The 24,128-nt window shown below is 45.0% G+C and overlaps 2 protein-coding genes across 2 annotated transcripts; both read right to left on the minus strand.

Moving 5' to 3' along the window:
* Positions 1–688: 688 nt before the first annotated feature.
* On the minus strand, positions 689–7,132 carry LOC130682288 (zinc finger protein 154-like). The gene is made up of 4 exons (XM_057496667.1): positions 6,782–7,132; positions 3,475–3,601; positions 2,937–2,947; positions 689–1,975 (listed from the first exon to the last, which is right to left on the minus strand). Exons 1-4 carry the CDS (start codon positions 7,130–7,132, stop codon positions 689–691), a joined length of 1,776 nt encoding a protein of 591 aa, XP_057352650.1.
* Positions 7,133–10,884: 3,752 nt separating this feature from the next.
* Positions 10,885–23,710, minus strand: LOC118920164 (zinc finger protein 345-like). The gene is made up of 3 exons (XM_057496486.1): positions 23,310–23,710; positions 20,248–20,374; positions 10,885–15,684 (listed from the first exon to the last, which is right to left on the minus strand). The coding sequence occupies exons 1-3, from the start codon at positions 23,340–23,342 to the stop codon at positions 13,376–13,378; spliced, it is 2,469 nt and encodes an 822-aa protein (XP_057352469.1). The 5' UTR covers positions 23,343–23,710; the 3' UTR covers positions 10,885–13,375.
* Between the last annotated feature and the right edge of the window lie 418 nt (positions 23,711–24,128).

A 24,128-nucleotide genomic window follows, 5' to 3' on the forward strand; every position in this document is an offset into this window, starting at 1 on the left:
CAGGCCGTTCTTGGATTGGTGACTTTAAGGCTAGAAAATTCCATTATAGAAGTCATGGGAGACCAGTTAATACCCCTGAAAAAGGTAGCCAGTGCTTTCAAGTTCTACGCAGAGTCCTCTGGGCTAAAAATGGATCATTGGCCAAACACATCACAGGGTAAGATGAGAAATGATTGAATGTTCAGACTTCTCACATCTCCTGTGAATGGTGGCACACTGAGGTTTCCTTCCCTTAACATGCTGGGATGTGGGAGTGATGAACACTGGATACCTGCCAGGCAGAGGTGAAAAACCTTCTACAGAAACTGTCAGAGACAAAAATCTGGCAAGGTCCCTGAGTAGGTGAAAAAAGGCAACACAGCTCCTACATACCTGGAATTTTTGCAGATGTTGAGATGTATGTGGTTCAGTTCAGGTAGAGAGCACCATCAGGAGAGATCTCAGGGGCTGATATACTGAACAAGGAATGTGAATGTTCCTGTACATGTAAGATGTTTTTTCCCTTGTGAAATTTGTGATAGCCAAAGAGTAAATGTCTTGTGTTGATGACTAACTCAAATTTACTGCATTCAAAAGGGCTCGATCCAGTGTGACCTTTCCAGTTTAATGAGGCTGGAGTCTTGAGTAGGTGATTTCTCACACTTGCAACATTCATTATGTCTTTCCACAGTGTAAACAGTCTGGTGTTCTAAGAGACTGACGATGGAGATAAAGAATTGTGCATATTCCCCAAACTACAAGGCCTTTTTCTAGTGTGAATTCTCCGATGTGTGATGAGGTTGGAGCTTTGGCTAAAGGCTTTTCCACATTCCCCACACTCATAAGGCCTTTCTCCAGTGTGAACTCTCCTATGAGTAATGAGGTTGGAAATATATCTAAAGGATTTCTCACATTCATTGCACTGATAAGGCCTTTCCCCAGTGTGAACTCTCTGATGTTGAAGGAGCACAATGTTTTGGCGAAATGATTTCCCACACTGGCTGCACTCATAAGGCCTTTTTCCAGTGTGAACTGTCCGATGTTGAAGGAGTGAAGAGCTTTTCTTAAAGGCTTTCCCACATTCCCCACACTCATAAGGTCTTTCTCCAGTGTGAATTCTCCGATGTGTAATGAGGTTGGAACTATATCTAAAGGATTTCCCACAATCGCTGCATTCATAAGGCTTTTCTCCAGTGTGAACTCTCCTATGTTGAAGGAGTGCAGAGCTTTGGCGAAAAGATTTTCTACATTCATTGCACTCATAAGGACTTTCACCAGTGTGAACCCTTTGATGTTGAAGGAGCACAGAATTTTGGGAAAATGATTTCCCACATTGGCTACATTCATAAGGCCTTTTTCCAGTGTGAACACTCTGATGGTGATTGAGGCTGTAGCTTTTGCTAAAAGATTTCCCACATTCACTGCACTCATAAGACCTTTCTCCAGTGTGAACTCTCCAGTGTTGAATGAGATGTGAGCTTTGGATAAAAGCTTTCCCACATTCACTGCACTCATAAGGCCTTTCTCCAGTGTGAACTCTTTGATGTTGAATGAGATTTGGGCTTTGGCTAAAAGCTTTTCCACATTCACTGCATTCATAAGGCCTTTCTCCAGTGTGAACACTCCTATGTCTAATGAGGTGGGAGCTTTTGCTGAAGGATTTTCCACATTCACTGCACATGTAATATTTTTTTACTCTAGTGAAGACTCTCTGGTACTGAATAAGTGTGTGTTTGTGGCTGAAAGTTTCTGTGCAACCTATCCGGCTGTAATCATTTTTTTTCCTTGGAAAAGTATCCCTATGTTCAGTTCCATTATTTGACTTCTCCCTGGTGTGAGTGGCCTGTTGGTGAAGAAATCCTGACTTGCCCAGGAAGTCCTTCCCATCTTCCCCAAAAGAAAAGGGTTTCCTTGAGACACAGAGTTTGCAGCTCTTCACAAATAAGACTCTCTTCACATCACTTCTCAATGGTTTTTCTCCAGTGTGCTGCTTTTGGTTTTGATGGTTTGTTCTGAAATAGGGTGATTTCTCATGTGCCCCGTACATGCATAGTTTCTGTTTGTGACATGTTCCCTGGTACTCAGCCAAATGAAAAATGCCACTCAAGATCAGGCCGCATGTTTCACAAGGCTCGGCCTTCTGGGGAGATAGACTTGCCTTGACAGTCTTGATCTGTGACCCTCCTTGAACAGAAGAAATACTTTGCTCAGACAGTGCCTCCTTATCCTCTTCTCCATGACAACTACCTGAAAGTAGAGAAATGCTGGTAAAGTGCATGTGACTACATGAGGAGACAGCCCCATTACAAATGTGTGACAAACCCAAGAATGAGTTAATAAATAGGATTGTTTGTAGGACGAGGTAAGCTTGGGTTCAGGTTGAAAATGAGGCTGTTTAGCAGTACTGGGCCTTTAAAGATCACAGAATGGGGAAGCCCTCACAAGCTGAAGGATACAACCATGGGGAGTGGTATGAGAGCAGCGTATACAGCTCATTTGCCTGCAAACAGCTTTCAGCAGGACCTCGTCTGCTAGTGACACACAAGTGCTATGTAGAAGGTTGTGTCCAGGCCCAGGAACAACAAACTAACAAAGCAGCCAGTATTCAAGAATTAAGAATGCACGCCTCATGGCACAAAATGTCCAGGCCAATATTGGACAGCACTGCAGATGAACCAATGTGGAAAAATACTGATATGCAGTCTGGAGAAGTGAGGATTATCCCTGAACTAAAAGTGACAAATAATAGAATTGAGAAGGTGCTTAAGTGTAAGGAGTGGGGAAGGACAGGGAGAAACAAGGTGCAGCTGCCACTGATTAGCACCAGGACTAGTCAAGCAGAAGAGGTTTCCGGCATTATTTGTACACAGCACTGACATCATGCCTTCCCCAAGGTACCACTTCTCAGGACCAGGCTATGTTTGAGTTCACCCTGCTGTAGTCAGATTCCTTTCCATCCTGTGAACCTCTCCCCCACAATCCCTTAATAAGGATCTACATGGAACCTGGATTAATCAAGTACTAAGGTAGATAAAGAACAGATGAGCAGCCAGCACTGGCCAAAAAGAACTCAGCACATGATAAACCACAAAGAGAAAACTAATGCAAGAAAACTTAAGAACTTGCAAGAACAGGCCATGGTCAACATAAGAGGAGACCATGTCAGTGATGGCAAATTCTGGCACAAGCAAAAATAAGGAAATGTCAACTAGAGGAAGGAAGTGGAACCTGGGTTACACAGGGGCCCTGGATCTGGACAATTCACCTGCCTAGGGAGAGGGCAAACATGGTGGGATCCATGACTGCATAACTCCTGACCCAGCATCTGTGCCTGGGAGTCTGCAGGGAAGGTACTGGGGCTGCTCAAGGAAGGACAAGGCAGGGCACACATCTCAGTCCAACCAACCACAGCACCTAATGGGGAACTAGGGAAGGAAGCAGAACCCAGGGATCAGAGACTAGCTTAGGACACAGAGGAGGGTGTGAGGGCCTTACCCAGGGAGGATATAAGTGCCAAGTTCTGCAGCATCACATGGTGGTACAGGCGTCTCTGCACCTCATCAAGGAGACCCCATTCCTCCCAGGAGAAGTACACGGCCACGTCCTCAGAGGTCACACTGCCCTGTCATGATTTGGGACACATGAAACCACAAACAGCCCGTTTCCTGAGGACCTACGGTCCAGTCCCCCATATATCTATCCAACACTCACCCTCCTCCCAATCTCCCCAACTCAGAGGAAAAACCTGGTCCTGGTGCCATTGGTGGTGCTGTTGTATTCTGTGGGCCCATTAGTTACTGGGTACAGCCATCAGCAACAAGAGGCAAGTGGACAAAGGCCTGAACTGTGAACCTGGCACAGAAGTATCCAACCCCCACTGCCAGGCAATTCCCTGGGTATGGATAAGGTCATGTGTGTCCCAATACCAGGGATCTGGGGCCATGAGGCACGCTCCTTCCCTCCATGCACATCACTCTTCAGACTGCATGTCCCTCACATCTCCAGACACCAGAGCCCCCTGTTCCACTCCATGAGCATCTCCCTGGCCTCCCCACATGTGAACGTATTTAGATTACCTCCTTTTAACTCCACTGGTGAGGGTGGGATTCCTATTCAGTGTTATGGGGATGGCCAAACACACAACTGACTTTGGACAGTTGTGATAAAAAACACCTTGATCATATATTCACAGCCTGAGATAGGAAGACACCACACAGGGCTGCATGGAGTTACACTCCACCAGGGATGTATCTTTGTAGCATCAAGAAGGTAGAGTACCCCTAGTTCCCATGAAAGGATGAAGTTTTCTGAGTAATTCCAGAGGGATAACACGGAACTAAAACCCCCTACGAGAAAAGCAGGAACCATACCTGGACCCCTTTATAAAAGGGTTTTTCGTTAAGAGAACTTATCTCCAAGAGCAGACTGAGATGGGGAATTGGTAATAAGGCCATTTGAGGGTCTCCAGTTTCAACACATTTCAAGGCAGTATATAATATTGGGACTTAGTTTTAGGCCTCACACAACCTACCAGACAGCATCCAAAGTACACCAGGCAAATTCATACAGGATCCAGTACTTCCCTAGACTTCCCGTAGCTCTCACTAGCAGTGGCAGTGCCAAATCTTCTATGAAGACCTCTGCCCAGCTCCATTCTTTGCCTCGGTCTTAGCCACACAGAATCAAGTGGGGATTTCAGATACCTAGGGCCCTATTCACTTCTATGCTGAACTTGCTGTGCCCTCATCAGCCACAACCTTTCTGTCCACTTAATCTTCATTCAAAGCCCAACCCAAGCCTACTGACTCACAGATGACCACATCTAACCCTGATCATAGTGTATTTAGGCTGAATGAAACATGCCAGAGCACACTAGTCTTCAAAAAATCCTGGAGCATCTTAGATGAAAAAAACATGAGCCCCAGCCTGAGTATCATCTTGCTTCAGTGACTCTTAGACCTCTGCATCCGTCTCATGTCCATTTTTCCCTTGGAAGCCCTGGTCACCTGCCACTGTCCTGTCCCCAACACATCTCCCCTTCACGGCCACTCACCTTTCTCATTCATGTTTGTGAAGCCCAGTACCATCACCAGTTACCTGAGCAAGAGATCCAGACCACAGTCACCACCCTCCCTGTCCGAGCCCACAACAGCTGCACACCATAACCTGAAGACTGCCCCTCCCTCAATGTCACCACAGCTTGCAGCAGTACCCACATTTTTGATGTCTCTATCCTGAACCAATCCCCACATTTCCACACCTGTGTGGTTCAGCTGCCCTGTTCATTGCCTCCACTCAAATCTCTGGAACACTTCAGACTTCAAACATAGATAAAACAAAACTGTCGGTCCCCTCCTTGCCTCTGTCCCACAGACAAGGGGGGAGACGCAATGAGATATCGAAGATCTGAAAGGACCAGCCAGGGAACTCAAGGTGTAACCGCGCAAGAGTGGTGCTGAGAGGGCACCCTTCGTATTTATTGAGCAAAATACATGTTAACAACAATAGAATTCTGTGTGTGGGGCTTAATAGACAATCATTAACTGACTAAATCCTCAGGAGTATCCAGTCTCCTGGGGCGCAACATCTTAAGTGGTATTGAAACAATAGCAAGGGCAATTAGGTCACAGGAACTGTTTTGGTCTTGTTTGTTCTGTTCCTGATCACTTATCAGGAATTACAGGAAAAATAATTAAGTCATGTATGATTATACATTTTATTTCTATACTTGATTTATATATTAATCCCACACAAAAAACTCTTGCTATTCCCAGTGAATATCACTCCTACTGCAGTCTTGCTCATCGAAGATAATAAGAGCTTCAATCCCTACAGCTACTAAGACTGAAAACCCTGGGGTCTTCTCTGAATCCTGTTTCACTTCCTCACTTTTCACATTGGAAAATCGAGTTCCTTTTAAAACATATCCAGAATTCAACACTTCCTAAGCCGCCAATATTGTCCATTAAACCTCACTTGGACTGTGGAAGAACCTCTGATACTCCCTTCTGCCCCTTACTCGCAGTCTCCACTATGCAGCCAGATGGAGGCTGTTAAGACTTTGGCATGAGCACCCCCTCCTCCCGTCCAAACCTCCAATCACCTCTAGAATAGACGCACACTTTTTTCAGATGACCATTCCCATCCTTTGACTCCTGTCTTCTCTTTGTTCTCGCCTAGAAGAAAGGACACTGGTGGCTTTCTGAACTCCCCCAGCTCACTTTTACCTCTAAGCATTTGGAAATCTTGGAACCAGCTCCTGGAAGAACCCTCCACAACTGTTTACATTGGTTGCCAATAATGGGAACACATTTATATAAAGCCTGAGATGGACTTACCCACGGCTTGGTATTCCTACAGGGTCCCCACCCTTAAAGACTGGAGGAATAACACAGAGTCCAAGCCAATCACAATCCGAAGAACACAAGAGTGAGGGCTGGGGCCAGTGAAGCACTGGAAAACCCTTCACTTAACCTGTGTGGGTTCCTTAGGAGCTTCTGCAGTCATGGGAACCTGAACAAAAAGACAGGCCTTGGAGAAATAGGTCCGGGCTGGTTTGAAGGGCTCATGCCTCCCTATACCATTCCCTGGTCCTGGGGCCAGGTGACATCAGGCTGGCTCCAATTCTAATACCTAAGTGCTTGATGTCTGTCACCAGCTGGGTGACCCTGAACAAAGATTCAACCTCCCAGTGCCTCAATGTCCTCATCACCCCTCCACCCTGTCCTTCCTTTGAACATAATGTCTGACGTAGACCGTGTCTCTCTTTTCTTCAAAGCTCTCTGGTTCCCAGAGTCCTCACAGCAAAACTACAGCCCTCGGCGGGCTCTTCCAGGATTATGCGCCTCACAGTTCCCTGCAGGCGGAAGGCCGCCCCAGGTTCCCGGGATGCCCGAGTCCTCCCGGCTCGGCCGCATCCCCGGCCTCCGCACGCACCGTCACGCCGGCGCTTAGGACACGGGCCCCGCCCACGAGCGCCTCTCCGTCCCGGGCCGTAGGCAGGGCCCGCACTCGGGGCCCGAGGGTGGTTGGGTGGGTGGGGGCGGGAGGCCCGGGGACGGGCAGGTACCTGGGCCGGGCCGCTCAACGCGACCGCCGCCATCGGACTTCGTGGGCGCGGCGGGAGAGGCGACCCCGGCGCGGAAGATCCCATCCCGGTATATTGTGGCGAGAGTGATGGCCATCACACCATCATACATATGACAAATTAACAAAAGAATGTAGGATAAACCTTTGAAATAAAAGAAGATGCATTATATAAATATAAAATGGGAGTATATTATTTATGATTTAAACATTTGATTCTGAAAAATACATTTTTGAAAAGATGGGTAATTGAATTCTAAGTTACTAGTATTATTTTTAGTGTGAAACGCTATTGTAATTATCATAATGAAAGAGAACTTGTACTGTCAAAAAGTCAAACTGAGGCATCAGACTGACCTTTGGGTTGTTGGATGGGATCAGAGCCTGTCAGTTGCTGGTGAAGGTGCAGAGACCCAGGCCTCAGTCACCGAGGTCTCCTAAGTTGAGCTCTATGCTGTGGCCTTCGGACATAATGCAAGAAGGTGTTGGGTCCAGGCACAGTGATGTGAGAATGACGGCGATGAGAAAGAGGAGGAAGTGGAGCGCCGTGTCAGGAAAGGGCTGGCGGCAGGGTCATGCCTGCAGACCTGCTCACTGTCAGGGAGGGAAGGATGCCGCGCTGCATCCTCTACTAAACACATTCACACTCACAGCTACTCTGGGACTTATATACAGTCTTGTGCCACAAAAGAACCTGGAAGTTCAGAAACTTGCCACGTAGCCTGTGATGGGCAGAGCTGGACTTCACAGCAGTAGCTCTGGCTCCAGGGCCTGGGACCCCTGAGTGCCACACCAGGGAAAAAGGGCACAGCTCCTGTGTGGGACCAGCTTTCTTTGAAAAGGTAGGCCATGAGGTGACAAGGAGGTGATCAGGAGAATTTAATGCTCAGGGAAGGGGAATCCTGTGACGGTATCATTTGGTGATTGCCATATTTTTATGTTTCATGAACCTCTAAAAACTTAAAAAAATTAGAAACCCCGACAGTGACTGTAATGGGGTATGTGGGGGGGACTTGTCATGGGGGGAGTCTAGTAAACATAATGTTCCTCATGTAATTGTAGATTAATGATACAAAAAAAAAATTAGAAACCCCACGCAGTGATTTGATCCTGTGAAAATTAAGGGAAACCTCACTGACATGGAGTCAGGAGGCTAGTAGGGGGAGCCCTCGCACCCCACCACTGGTTAGTACAGACCCGACTGGAACAGGACCTTGCAAGTTCAGGGACTGTAGCTACTACTTTACTACAAAGCAGGAGGAAGGAAGGTTTTCCTCCCATCCCTTCAACTTCCAAAAACATCCCAGCCAATGAGAGACTGCCACGACCCAGCCAATGAGAGCCACCATATTGGGGACTCCCAGTTTACTTGGACTTTTTATTTATAATAATCCCTCCTTTAAAAGAGCATTCCCAAATCGCAACTCCCTGCTATTCCCGAATAAACCCGTTTTCACTAGTAAAATAAATTGACAGTTTTATTTTTAAGGTTAACAATCCAGTAAGGACATTTCATGGACACCAACTATCTACTCTCACATTTCATTTTTAAAAATGGATTTTAGCAGCAAAGAAAGCAGAGATTGACACCTCATAACAAAGGCACATCTACATTGAATAAATTGGGATTTGTGAGGGACTCTGTGGCTGCATTTTCCTTACTTTGCCCAGGACGTGGATGATGTTAGAATTCAGTGAATGTAGTTTGAACAGTGTCTGCAACAGACCTGACACCTGGTCTGTGCTTAGAGGACCTTAGCTGTAATCACTATTAATTTATTCTCTTTAAAGTAAACTATTTCCTTAATATAGATAGTATTCTAGGAAGTATATTTGTATCTTTCTGTTGGGAAAACCAGTTTGACTTGCCACAAGTGGAAGTTTACCATGAAAAATATAATGAAATCAATATAATGCTCTGAAGTCCCAAGCAGCTCATGGGGCCTGCCCAGGGCTACTCCCTCTATTGAAAAGGGAAATTACAGTCAGGGTGGCATTAGAAATTCAGTATGACACCAAGACTTTCTGACACCCATCAGAAGGGAAAAAGAAAAGTGATTGGTTTTCTTAGAGTATCCAGCCATGCCACCTGATGTTGGGTCTGTATGCCCTCTAAAGTCATCTGAACCCATGCTGGAATGTGTCCTAGGCCTTAGGAAACAAAGGATGGTCATGCAGCCCCCAAGGGCCTCTTCACCAGGATTATGTGATTTAGGAACATACATGGGGGCACTGTTTTTTCTAGGGTGCTATTGGACTCACCCTGAGAATAGCGTCACCCATGGCCCTGCAAAGTAGGTCACAGACACAACTGACCAAACCAGGCTGGACCCTCAGCTCCCCTTCTGTGAAATCTGTAATAGGCGTCTCAGTTGTGGCGAGAGTGATGGCCAGCAGAGTGAGGGTATTTGTTCACAGGGACTATGCTCCTAGCCAAAGATCCCTGGTGCAGACACAGGGAGATTAGAAAGAGGATATAGGTCTAGAACATGGGCAGAACTGCAGGGAGGAATGGTGGCTTCTTCCAGATGGCATCTTCTTGAACTGACAGGCCAGGACAAAGACGACTGAAGGAAGGGAGCTGCAAATCCCCTGAGTGGAGGAGAGGTGAGCCCTCATCCAGTAAGACCAGGAGACCAAAGGTGTCCAGCATCACCTCCTGGGACAGGGTCCTCTGGGTTGGGTCCAGCTGTCTCCAGCCCTCCAGGGTGAAGGTCAGAAACACCCAAAAAAAGTCAAACTGAGACATCAGACTGACCTTTGGGTTGTTGGATGGGATCAGAGCCTGTCAGTTGCTGGTGAAGGTACAGAGACCCAGGCCTCAGTCACCGAGGTCTCCTAAGTTGAGCTCTATGCTGTGGCCTTTGGACATAATGCAACTGTGGCTGAGACAAAAGCCACCCATGGGACATGAGACACAGTGGCCTGCCTGTGCAGACTGTGGGGACAGATGGTGAGGAAGTGACCATGATGATAGTCCAACAATGATGGCAGCAGCAGGTGAGCCTCGCTGTTCCCCACTGTGCACCTGCCCAGGGATTAGGGCTTCACATGCCCTGGTAAAGAGATTACATGTCTCCAAGTCTGGACCTAGATGCCCAGGTTGGATCCAGCCTCTTGAATATGATACTTGTCTGTTGTGTGACCTTGAAGAAGCTACTTCATCTGACCATGGGTTTCCCCAGGAATACGATGTCATTCCCACTTCCTCAGGCCAAATGCTTATAAAGCAAATCCTGGAATCCTGGCACCAGTAGATGCTGACTGTGTTTTGGTATGTTTATTGGTCCTCACAGAGGCCAAGGTAAGTGCCATCACCTCCATGTCAGAGAACTGAAGTTCAGGGATCTCTAGCAAGTCACTCAGATTCCCAGTGAAGAAACTTGTAGGTAGGTTGGAGGGTTCTGAGAAGCCCCATACCTTTCTAAAATGCACCCAGGGAATGAGAAGTGCCTGCTGGGGAATTTCACAGCAGAGGCTGAAGTATCCGGGGAGGCCATGGGAGCAGCCACCTCACAACAAATGGTGCCTCAGCTCTTGACCTCCTCCAACAGCTCTGGGTCAGAGTCACACCTTATACCCATTCTACAAGCAAGGAAGCTGAAACCCAGAGAGGGTGGGTCAGTTGCCTTTAAGTTCCAGTGATACTCTGGGTTCTGGGATTCAAACCCAGGCTACTTGACTCACGGCTTGGCTGTCCTGTCTCCCTCCCCACTGGACTTTGGGACTCAAAAACATCCTATCCATCCAGATGCTCTCTGGTCCGAGAGTCCTGCTCCAACCCACCAAACCCCATGACGACAGACCAGGAAAATGGGACAAGACAACAAAGTGAGGGTTTATTGTATTAATGAATGGACTTCAGAAAGTAATGGCGAATATGTTAACAGTGCAGATTAAAAGTATATAGTATATGTGTCCATTGTACATGGCATAACATTGGAAAAAATTGTTCTTCCAATGTTAAAAACAATTATTTAATAAAGCCAAAAAGTCACAAAATAAAATTCTAACATATATCTTTGTTGTTTCACTGTCCTTTTGTTAAAGAAAAATAGCTGAAATCCATACAACAGGCAGAAAAATATGAACACATTTTACCAAAGATAACAGAAACAGCAGGTACACATCTCAAAAAAAAAAAAGTTCATCATAAATTCTTAGAGAAATGCAATCAAAACAAGTGAGATAGCACTACAAACTTATAAAAACAGTTAAAATGAAAAACGGACCAAACCAAGTACTCACTAGGATGTGGAAGTGGAAATTATGCACTACTGGTAAGAATGCAATAAAGTACAATCATTTAGACCACAATCTGCTGCTTTAAGTTAAATATTCAACTACTCTAGGATTCAGACTTTGCACTGAGTTACTGACAAGATAAATGAAACATATCCACATGAAGAATTATACACAAATGTATGTACCAGCTTCATCTTCAATAGTCAAAAATTAGAAATACCATAAATGCCCATAAACAAATGGGTAACGAATAGTAGTACAGTCAATAAGAATGTATGTCAACTAAAAAAAGAAAAGGATGAGCTACTCATATATCAAACTGATAAAATCTGAGCATTAACAACACAAAAGCAAGCAAAAAAACTAAATACTTTGATTTCCATCATATGAATTCTAGAAAATGCAGTTATGGAGAGTGAATCTGTGGTTACTTGGAGGGCTGTGAAGGGCAGTGAGAGATTATAAAAGCTCGCAATATGGCCAGTGTCATGACTATAGTGATGTTTTTTTCAGGTTCATCTGTATGCCAAAACTTGTCAAATACTACACTTTATGTACAGTTTATTATATATAAGTTATAGCTTAATAATGTTTCTTAAATGTTTTGAGTCAAAACTATGTCCAATTCTTTGGAAAACAGGTTTGGCAACACTATATTCACTCCACCTTCTCATGCCCTCTGGGGGATCAGGCTTGCCTCACTGACAGCAAATATAACGACAATGAAGGACTCTCCCCTAGTCAACAGGAATGCCATCTGGGCACAAAAGTTACATCCTTGGACTATGGATCCTCCATTCGTTTTTCTTCATGTGTATCAAAGATTTTGAAGTGAACATCACTGAGAGGCTATAGGAATCCACAAAAACTTGATTTTCAATGACTTCAGCTACACGAGATAAGCATGCCTGAAGGTCCTCAGATTTGCATATACACTGATGCTGCACTCATCGTCACAGAAATATTTGTGGATGCACTTTTAGGACATTCCTCTAGTTGGCTGCAGTCTTCTCCGATCCCCATTCAGTGTTTCTGCAGCAATTTTGGCTTCCCCTGACCCCAATGGTCTTACAACCAGTGACCATCACCTACTGACTTGTGGTCATCAGGGTACACGGCTCTTTGAAGGACCTAGTGAGGAGATTCTCAACAGTGCCGACATCACATATGAACCAGGGAAAAACCTCATGCTGCTTCCAGAAGCAGTTGTCACACCTGCCCTCTCCAAAGGGTGACCTGAGTCTCCTGAAATTCATAGCATCCATGTTTCAAATGAGGAGTAGAAAGCCTTGCAGTCTTTCCTGGGAGGAAATGGGCAACAATTCATGTTTGGCAAACTTGTGAGCTAATTTCTGCCACCTGTCCCCTACAAGCACAGAAAGTTTGAGACCTCTGCATAAAAGTTGCTCATCTTTCATGCTTGTAGACACCTAAATCTGTTTATAAACCACCCCATGCAGTAAACAGTACACCCAAGATTAAAGAGGACTTAAACAAAGCCTCCTTCATTATTGTACAAGCCAAAGTGATGTGGGGTTAGCAGTTCTTGAGTTGGTGACTCAGAAACTGGAAAAATTCATCACAAGTACCTTGAGAGACCATGTCCCTGAAAATGGTAGTCCTCTGCAAGCAGCCAGATAAATTCACATTATGTTCCCTGGGCCAACACAGGTTCAAGTCAATGCCCATGGTTGTCAGCGATAAGGAAATGCAGACCCCTAAGGACTCAATTTAGTCCTGATTTCCTCCACCAAATGAGAGAAGAGTCAGCTTCCTTGAGCACACTGGGGTAATGGCTGATGCACAATGTGGGGACCTGCCAGGTGGTAGAGGTAAAAGAGCTTTGGCCACAGAAATTGGCAGTGACATAAACCTGGTAAGAGCCCGGGGCAGTTTAGAAAGTACATTACAGCTACACATGCTTCCCACATAACTGAAACCGAAGGGGGCATCTCCCTACTGTTGGTGTTCAGATGTATGAGATTCAATTCAGACAAATGGCACCTCACCGAGTTTCCTTTGCTGTTACTACACTGAACATAGAACCTGTATATTTCCTACACATCTATGGCCTTTCTCCAGTGTGAACTCTCTGGTGCTGTGAAAGGTTAGATTTTCGACTAAAAGATTTCCCACATTCACTGCAATCATAAGGCCTTTCTCCTGTGTGAATTCTCTGATGATAATGGAGGGTGGAACGAGAGGTAAAAGATTTCCCACATTCACTGCACTCATAAGGCCTTTCTCCTGTGTGAACCCTCCGGTGAATAATGAGGTGAATTCTTTGGGTAAAGGATTTCCCACATTCACTGCACTTGTGAGGCCTCTCTCCTGTGTGAACTCTCCGATGTCGAATGAGTATTGAGCTATTGGTAAAAGATTTTCCACATTCACTACACTCATAAGGCCTTTCTCCAGTGTGAACTCTCTGATGATAACCAAGGGCTGAGACAGATGTAAAAGATTTCCCACATTCACTACACCCATAAGGTCTTTCTCCAGTGTGAACTCTCCGGTGTTTAGAGAGGTAAGAATTCTGGCTAAAGGATCTCCCACAATCACTGCATTCATAAGGCTTTATTCCAGTGTGAACTCTCTGGTGTTGATTCAACTGAGAACTATCCCTAAAAGATTTCCCACATTCACTGCAATCAAAAGGCCTTTCTCCTGTGTGAACTCTCAGATGACAACGGAGGGCAGAGCTAGAGGTAAAAGACTTCTCACATTCATTGCACTCATAAGGTCTTTCTCCAATGTGAACTTTCTGATGATACCGGAGGGCAGAGCCAGAGGTAAAAGATTTTCCACATTCACTACACTCATAGGGCCTTTCTCCTGTGTGAACCCTGTGGTGTATATTGAGGTGATTTCTTTGTGTAAAGGATTTCCCACATTCACTACACTCATAAGGCCTTTCTCCAGTGTGAACCCTACGGTGTCGAATGAGTATTGGTCCATTGGTAAAAGATTTCCCACATTCACTGCACTCATAAGGTTTTTCCCCTGTGTGAACTCTCTGATGGTAACAGAGGGCAGAGCAAGAGGTAAAAGATTTTCCACATTCACTACACTCATAGGGCCTTTCTCCAGTATGAACTCTCTGGTGTTGAGAGAGGTAAGATTTGTGGCTAAAGGATTTCCCACATTCACTGCACTCATAAGGCCTTTCTCCTGTGTGAACTCTTCGGTGTATAATGAGGTGATTTATTTGGGTAAAAGTTTTCCCACAGTCGCAACACTCATATGGCCTTTCACCTGTGTGAATTCTCTGATGATAACGGAGGCCAGAACTAGAAGTAAAAGACTTCCCACATTCACTACATTTATAAGGCTTTTCTCCAGTGTGAACTCTCTGATGATAACGGAGGGCGGAGCTAGAAGTAAAACATTTCCCACATTCACTACATTCATAAGGCCTTTCTCCTGTGTGAACTCTCCAGTGTTCACTGAGGTCAGATTTTCGTGTAAAGGATTTCCCACATTCAGTGCACTCATAACTCAGTTCTCCAGTGTGAAGTGTATGTTGTCGAATAAGGAGAGAGTTGTGACTAAAAGACTGTGCACATTCATGGCACACATAACAATTTTCACCAGTGTGACTTCTCCGAGGATAAATGAGGATAAATTTTTGGTTAAAGCATTTTCCACATTTACTACACTTGTACTGCCTTGCCCCAGTATGAATTCTTCTATGTTGACTGAGAGCTGAGCTTTCCCTAAAGGATTTTCCACATTCACCACACACATGAAGCTTGTCACCGGTGTGGGCTCTCTGGTGAGCAACAAATGAGGATTTGTATTTGAATGTTTTCCCACATTCATGGCACACAATACACTGTCTTCCAGTGTGGATATTCTGGTCCTCCACAAGAGTGAGTTTGGGGCTGAAGGTTTTCCTGCATTCCCAGGTGTGATGATTTTTTATGCTTTGAAGAGTCCTCCCACACTCGGAGATTTTGTTTGGCTTCTCTCTGGTATGAACAGCCGTTGGCTGGAGATTTTCTGTGGTGGTCAGGAAGTCCTTCTCAATCTCCCCACAGCTAAGAGGCTTCCCTGACACATGGAAATTGCAACTTTTCGCAAATGAGGCCCTATGCACACTGCTTATAAGGGTTTTTTCTCCCACGTGCTGCTTCTGGTGCTGTTGAAGGTTTTCACAGAAATAAAATTGTTTTCCACATGCCCCACATTTAAACATATTCTGGCCATGTTGTGTTCCCAGGTGTTCATTCAAGTGGAAAATCTCTCTCAAGACTGGACCACACATGTCAGTGTGGGAAGCCAGAGGTTCCTTCAGAGTCCTGGCCTGTAACATTCTTACAGAAACACTCCCTTCAAAGGGTGACTCCACATTCTCTGCTCCACTCCAGCAACCTGAATACAAAGAAATGCTTGTGAAGTACACACTAACTTTATTGGAAGGAGGAAACCTTACCACAAATTTAAAAATTAAAACCAAAGAGCAGAGTAACTACATTTATGTCAGACAAAATAGACTTTAAGTGAAATACTATCATGAGACAAAGAAGGTCATTATGTAATATGGCAGTTAATCAGAAGAATAGATCAATTATATGCACCCCATATCGGATCAAATATATGAAGCAAACAACACTAACATCTGAAGGCAGAAATAAAGAGCAATGCAAAGACGGAAGGGACTTCAATACCCCACATGCAACAATCTATAGATCATCCAGACAGAAACCAGTAAGAGAACATCAGACTTGAATTGCACTTAAAACCAAAGTGAACTTATACAAAGAACCTTATACAAAGATGTCATCCAACTGCAGCAGAATACACATTCTTCTCAAGTGCACACGGAGCATTCTCTAGGATAGATCATATATTAGCTGGCAAAACAATCCTTTACAATTTAAGAAAACTGAAATCATATCAAGTATCTTTTCCAACCACAATGGTAAGAAACTCGAAATCATTAACAGGAGGAATGTTGGAAATTTCACAAATACACACTCCTGAACAACCAATGCAATGGGTCAAAGAAGAAATAAAAAAATAAATTCAGACAAATGAAAATGGAAACACGACACACCAAAACTTAGGAGATGCATAAAAATCCGTTGTAAAAGCAAAGTTCTTAGTGATAAATGCCTACATTAAGAAGAGAAATATCTCAAACAACTTAACTTTATACCTCAAGATATGAGAAAAAGAACCACCTAAGGTCAAAGTCAGCAGAAGGAGGACAACAACAAAGATCAGAGCAGAAACAAATGAAGTAGAGACTAAAAAACAGAAAAGATCAATGAAACTAATAGGTTTTTTGAAATGAGAAATTGACAAACCTTTAGCTGAATTTTAAAAAAAGTGAAAAGACTCAAAATCATAAATGAAAGAGGAAACATCACAATTTATACTGCAGGAATACAATCAGAAAAAACTATGAACAATTATATGCAAGCCAATTAGATAACATAGAGTGGCCAAACTCATAGAAACATAGCCAATCAAAAATGAATGATGAAGAGGTAGAAAATTTGAATAGACCTGTAACTGGTCAGGTGATTGATCAGTAACCAAAAATCTTCCAGTAGACGAAATCCCAAAACCTGACAGAATCACTGGGAATTCTACTAAATATTTAAAGATGAGTTAATGCTAATCCTTCTCAGAGTCTTCCTAAAAACATGCAGAGGTAACACTTCCAAACTCATTTTATGAGGTCAGCATTACCCTATCAAAGACATTTAAGGACAATACAAGAAAATTAAAGGCTAATATCCATATCCTGATGAACACAGATGCAAAAATCCTCAATAAAATATTTGCAAACCAAACCCAACAGCACATTAAAAGGACTACATACCACAATCAATTAGGATTTATTCTTGGGATGCAAGAATGGTTCAACACCTGCAGATCAATAAATGTGATATATCCCCATTAACAGAATGAAGGGACAAAATCATATAATCATTATCTATAGATCCAGAAAAGGAATTTGACAAAATTCATTATCCTTTAATGATAAAAACTCTCAACAAATTAGGTATAGACGGAATGTACCTCAACATATCGACAGGCCCACAACTAGCATCAGACTCAATGATCAAAAGCTGAGGGCTTTTCTTCTAACATCAGGAACAAGACAAGGTGCCCACTCTCTCCACTTTTATTCAACATAGTATTGGAAGTCTTAACCAGAGTAATTAGGCAAGAAAAAGAAACAAAAGGCATCCAAATGGGAATAGAAGAAGTAAAGTTGTCTGTTTACAGATGACATAATCTTACATATATAAAACCCTAAAGACACCACCAAAATACTTTTAGAATAAATAATTTCAATAAAGTTACAGGACAAAAATAAATATACAAAAAAACCCAGTTGCATTTATATACACTAATAATAAACTATCTGAAAAGAAAAAATTTAAATACCATTAAAAATAGTATCAAAAATAATAAAATATCAGGAATAAATTTAACCTAGGAGATGAAAAAATCTGCATTCTGAAAATGACAAGACATTGATAGAAGAAACTGGAGAACACACAAATAAATAGAAAGACATCCAGTGTTCCTGGATTGGAAGAATTAATATTATTATTATGTCCACCCGCAGAGCAATCTACAGACTCAGAGCAACCCGTAACAAAACTCCAGTGACATTTTTCACAGAAATAGAAAAAATAATCCTAAAATTTATATGGAACCAAAAACCCCAAATAGCCAAAGGAATCTTGAGAAAGACGAACAAAGCTGGAGGGTCACGCTTTCTGATTTCAAAATATTTCAAAGTGATAGTAATCAAAACAGGATGATATTAGCATAAAAACAGACACAAACCAGCTGAACAAAATAGCCCAGAAATACACCCACATATATGTGGCCAATTAATCTTTGATAAGGACAGCAAGAACACTCAATGGGGAAGGGGCAGTCTCTTCAATAAATGGTGATGGGGAAAGTGGATATCCATAAACAAAAAGAAAAAGGAAATGTAGTTCTGTCTTATACCCCTAACAAAAATTAACTTGAATCAGATTAAAACTTAATATTAAGACCTGAAATTGTAAACCTTTTAGAAGAAAATATAAGAAAAAAGCTCCTTGACATTGCTGTTGGCAACGATTTTTGGTTATGACACCAACAATGGCACAGGCAACAGAAGCAAAAATGAGCAAGTGGAACTGTAAGAAACAAAAAAGCTTCTGTATAGCAAGGAAAACAATCAACTAAATGAAAAGACAACCTAAGGGACAGGAAAAATATATGCCAGATATATATTTCATAAGGAGTTAATTTCCAGAATATATCAAGAATTCATACAACTCAGAATAAAAAGCCAAAAGTAATTAAAAAGTCAGCAAAGGACCTGAACATTTACCCAAAGACATATAAATGGCCAACAGGTACTTGAAAAGGGGCTCAACATCACTAATATCAGAGAAATGCAAATCCGAATCACAATGAGGTATCACCTCACATCTGTTAGGATGGCTCTTATCAAAAAGATGAGATAAAAAGTGTCAGCAAGGCTATGAAGAAAAGGAAACTGTTGTACACTGTTGGTAGGACTGTAAATTGTTACAGCCATTATGGAAAATAATACGGAAGTTCTTCAAAAACCTAAAAATAGAACTGTGGTCCAACCATTCCACTGTGTGTATATCAGCATCTCAAAGAGATATCTGCACTCCCATATTTATTACAGCATTATTCACAATAGCCAAGTTATGAAAACAACCTAATTATCTGTCTATGGATGAATGGATAAATAGTTGGCCCTTGAACAACGTGGGGCTTAGGAATGTCCCTTCCACCTGGAGTCCAAAATCCATATGTAACTTCTGACTCCCAAAAAACTTAACTAATAGCCTATTACTGACTAGAAGTCTTAGACATAACATAAACAACCAATTAACACATATTGTGAATATGTATTATACTGTAGTCTTACAATAAACTAGAGAGAAGAAAATTTTTTCAAATACCCATGTTATATACTGTATTCAAATACCCAAGGGTCAACCATATAATGGGGTATTATTCAGCTATAAAATAGGAAATGATGCATTTTTGACAAGATGGATGAACCTAGAAGGCACAACACAAAGTGGAAGAAACCAGACAGAGAAAGACAAATACTGTATGGTATCACTTTCATATGGAGTCTTAAAAAATATATATATATATATATAGTAGAATCCATAAAAACAAAGAGTAAAATGCCAGAGGCTGGGGGCTAGAGAAGATAGGGAGATGTTGGTCAGTTATAAGGGATAAGTAAGTTCTAAGAATCTAAAATACTACATGGTGACTATAATTAATAATAGTGTATTATATACCTGAAATTTACATGCACATGAAAGAGGTAAACGTGAGGTAATGGATGTGTTAACTTGATTGTAGTAATCATTTCACAATGTATATGTATATCAAATAATGACACTACCCTTTCAATATATACAGTATTATTTGTAAACTATACCACAATAAAGCTGGAAAAGAAAAGAAAAAAACGAGATCAAAATAATATAAATAGAACTGTACAAGACAGTCCTGAAAAACAGCCAGTGGTCCAGATAAGTAACAACCATGACAATGCCTACATTCCTGGCATGGGCAGGCAAAGCATGTACCAGATAAAAAAGGGAACAGAACTCAGGACACAAAAGTGCGTGAACCTGGATACAAAACCTGGCCAGGGAGATGGCAAGCAAAATGTAACCCATTAGCTTCACTGCAAGACTACTGTACTTAAACCCTTCCCTGTGAGAGTTCAGTACAGCAGGTATTGGGGCCGCAGGGAGAGAAGAGGGTGGTGCACACAACCAGCCCTATCGACAGGGCAACTACAGAGAAAACTGGAGAAGGAAGCAGTGCCTATGGTCCACATGAGAGAAAGAGTGAAAGAGACATGAGGAAAGAGAACCTAGTCTAGACCACTGGGAAGGGGGAGGGCCTTACCCAGTGAGGATATAAGCGCAAAGTTCTCCAGCATCACATGGCGGTACAGGCGTCTCTGATCCTCATCCAGGAGCCTCCATTCCTCCCAGGAGAAGTACACGGCAACATCCTCAAAGGTCACACCACCCTGTCGTGCATGGGACGGAGGAAACCGTGAACACTCTGAGAACCCACAATGCCCATGCCGTCTCCTCCAGAGCTCCCCACCCCGCGGAGTGCGGCTCATGCCTGCTCTCCCCTCATGGTCCCATTCATCACTTCGTTCAGCCCTCAGCAACAAAGGGCAACAGAGCCAGATAAACGCCATCTAAACTCAAGGCCTAGCCTGCATCCTCCAGCCCCATCCTTCCAGCCAAGCGATTTCCCTGGGGTCTCCCAGATTGTGCACCAAGGCACAGCCAAATGTGGGCGCCTGCTTCGCCAGTAAGTCTTTAGCAGAGCCCTGGGGCCATCAACTCCCACTTTCTCTCAATGTGCGCATCATTCACTAGACCTTACCTCTCACACCTTCAGTTACACTCCCTCCCACAGGTCTGCCCACCTTTCTGCCCCACACCTGGATTCTCTGGACTCTCCCATGTTCTTGGCACATGGTGTCCAGAAAGTGCTTCACACAGATCAAACACGATCTAGTGTAACCCCAGCCCTGGGAGTGGATCCCCCAGCCAGGTAAAGAGGCCCTGAACGCTGCTTTGAAAGCCTCCCTGCCTCGTTTCCCCATGTCCCCGCTTCAAAATTAGCCACCCAGAACCACGTGAATTTCAGATGCCCACGACCTCTTCTACTACTGTGCTGCACCTGCTGTCCCCTCAGGAGCCACAGACCTACTCTCCCCACTTAGTCTTTAGCAAGGTCCAGCTCAGGCACAGTGACTCACAAATGACCACATTTGCCCCAGACCTACACACCCATCAAGACTGAAACCCCAGACCCACCAAAACTCAAAATTCTGGGAAAGCTGTACATCAGTGAAGACGCAGGAGCTCTGGCCTCCATGTTATCCTGTCTCTATTACATCTCATGGCCACACATCCCGTGGAAGCCTTGGCAACCAGCCAGATCGCCCTCTCTCCGGCACGGCTCTCACCACCATTTCTCTCCATCAGCACACACACCCTCTTCTCCCTGACCTGCTGATACCATTTCCACCGTGTCCTGAATAACCGACCCTAAATGGGATCCACAGTGGAGCTCCAGAGCCCCCACTTTTGAACACCTCCATCCCGGCCCCCAGGTTTCCAGATCTGTGCATCCAGCTGCCCACTTGATGCCTTTACTCAGTTCTCTGAAACTTCTCAGACCCCCAACAGGGCCAAAACGAACTTATGATACTTCCAGTGAAAATTAACCTACAACCAAATTCCCCACCCCAGCTGATGGAACATGTATCCCTTCAGTTGCTAGGACTAAAAACCCGGGGTCCTCTCTGCCTCTCTTCTCTCCCTCACCCACACCTGAGAGTCTTGGCCCTTCTTTAAGAAATGGAAAGAGTCTAACCTCTTCTCTCACCTCTAAGCCACCACTCTTGTCCGTCAGCACTGGCCTGGACTATAGCAGCCGCTTTCTCCTGGGCTCCCTGCCTCCTCCCCTAACACCATAATCTGTTCAACAGCACGCAGCCAGATGGGACCTGTGGAACCTGAGGAAGACCAGCTCCTTCCTCTAATCCAAACCTCCCGTTACCTCCATAACGGATGCCGAACTCAAGCAGCCTCGTTACAGGCCTGACTCTTGAGCTCCTGCTCTTTGTTCTTGACTGAAACAGTGGAGGCCTATCATTTGTTCCCACCTCGGTCCCACTTCAAAGCAGTAGCACAAGCTGGTAGCTGTTCCTGGGATAACTTTTCACACCTGTTTACACGGATTGACAAAAATGGAAACATCTCCATGTAACCTTTGGCCAGCACTCAGGACCTGGACCTTTAGGTATATCTCAAGGGTACCAGATCCAACCGCGAAAACATAGGTGAAAGTTTCAGGACACCACAATCCCAGACACCATACAGGTTGTGTCAGGACCAGAGACTGGGACACCCTCTCCATCCTTGTGTAGGAGGTCCCTTTAATGCTTTCTCAACCTCCAGAAACTGTGGGATGAGGAAGGAAACCACGTCTGGGCCAGCCTCTCCTGTATCCCCGCCCAGCCCTTGAACCAGGTGACCTCAGTTACCTGACTCTGTGCCTCAGTCTCCAGCGCTGCCCTTACCAGCCCCGTGCCCCTGGATGAGGACCCGACTCCCTGTGCCTCACTCTCCTCACCCACCACCCCTATTCCAGTCTGTTCTCTCTCTGAGCAGCTTTTTTTTTTTTTTCCTAGTATGTGGTCTATTCTGGAGAATGTTCCATGTGCACTCTGAGCAGCTTTTGGGGAACGTAAAACCCTAACAGAGACCGCGCTTCTCTTCTGTTCACAACCCTCCATGGCTCCCAGGGTCCTGAGAATGGAGGCAAACCCCTCTGCCCGCCAGTCCCGGCGTGCCTCCGTGTCCTGCCAAATGGGTTTCAGCCCTGGGCAAGTTCGCTATGGATTCAATGTGACCAAAGAAATCGACAGCAAAACGTTCTTTGGGGTGAAAGGGTTTATTACCCGGCTTGTTCTCCCGGCTGTAGGTTGAGCACTAGCGCCTCTGCCTCTGCCCAGAGCACTGGGCCGAGCTCTCTATATGGCGCAATAGCAGCTTATTGCCTAAAGGTGAGGAAGCGGTAGCCTAGCAACAGGCCAGTTACATCATCCGGCGGTTAAGTTCAGTGAGGATCCTGAACCCCAACTTCCCCACCCTCCGCCTCACACTGTTTGCTCCCTGCAGGCGGAAAGCTACCCATGTGACCCCGGATTCCCGAGCCCTCCCGGCTCGGCCGCACCTCCGGCCTCCGCACGCGCGGGTCCCCCGTCCCATAACCGGCCCCACGCGCCGTCACGCCTGCGCTCAGGACACGGGCCCCGCCCACGAGCGCCTCTCCGTCCCGGGCCCGGGGCCTGGGTGGCGGGCCGTGAGCAGGGTCCGCACTCGGGGCCCGAGAGTGGGTGGGTGAGGGCGGGAGGCCCGGGGACGGGCAGGTACCTGAGGCGGGCCCCCCAGCGTGGCCGCCGCCATCGGGCTCCGTGGGCGCGGCGGTCCCGGGCGCGGGGCAGAGGAGGCGACCCGGGCGCGGCGGGCGCGATCCCGGCCCTGGCGCGGGGCCCGCAGGCAACGTCGCCGGGCCTCACACCCGCCTCCGTGCGGCGGGGACGTCGCCTCCTCTCGCACCTTCTCCGTTAGTCACCCCGATCCCGAGACAGCGCTCCGGAGCCTCCGACCGGCTAACGGGACCGGAGAACAGCTAAAATGACCGCTGGAATGAGGGGCCCGGAAGTCCCGCCCTGAGGCGACGCGCGCGCACTGAATCCTCACCCAGCTCCGTATTCGGCTCCTCCCTGCGGCCTTTCCGAGAAAGGCCTTCTGGGTAATGTAGTTCCAAGAGCTCTAGAGGCCTCCGCAAAGGGTATTCAAATCGTTCAAACCAACCAGGGGCTAAGCGGCGCCCGAGGAATACTGGAAGGTGGTTCTCCTACCTCAAAGGAGCAAGGGGCTTTGGTCGTAATTAAAGGCGGCAAGGAGACGTTATTCGAGACTCCAAGAGACTCAGCTTGCTCCCAGGCGATAAAAGCATTTGAGTTGCTTCCAAATCCTCTGATCTAAATGGCATATCATTTATATATATATGAATCAGAGTCATTTACATATATAAGCAAGAAAACCATAGCTGAAAACATTGTCATTCTTCTTCAAATGCATACAGCCTGAAGTTACTCAGTTTTGTGAGTTTCAGTATGTTTGTCAGGTAGAAGAGAAAAGATTCTATACAGGGCCTGACAGGAAAGCGGGAAGAGGGATGTTAGG

This window comes from Manis pentadactyla (assembly GCF_030020395.1).
Source record: "Manis pentadactyla isolate mManPen7 chromosome 15 unlocalized genomic scaffold, mManPen7.hap1 SUPER_15_unloc_1, whole genome shotgun sequence".
NCBI classification, from domain to species: domain Eukaryota; kingdom Metazoa; phylum Chordata; class Mammalia; order Pholidota; family Manidae; genus Manis; species Manis pentadactyla.

Bases quoted from the DNA above. Each gene is read 5' to 3' on its own strand.
- LOC118920164 (XM_057496486.1), bottom strand. From the start codon at position 23,342: ATGGCGGCGGCCACGCTGGGGGGCCCGCCTCAG. The intron at 20,375-23,309 runs GTACCTGCCCGT...CATGCACGACAG, and splicing joins CGCTGGGGGGCCCGCCTCAG to GGTGGTGTGACCTTTGAGGA. The intron at 15,685-20,247 runs GTAAGGCCCTCC...CTTTGTATTCAG, and splicing joins TGCGCTTATATCCTCACTGG to GTTGCTGGAGTGGAGCAGAG.
- LOC130682288 (XM_057496667.1), bottom strand. From the start codon at position 7,132: ATGGGATCTTCCGCGCCGGGGTCGCCTCTCCCGCCGCGCCCACGAAGT. The intron at 3,602-6,781 runs GTGAGGACTCTG...AAATCATGACAG, and splicing joins CCGAGGGCTGTAGTTTTGCT to GGCAGTGTGACCTCTGAGGA.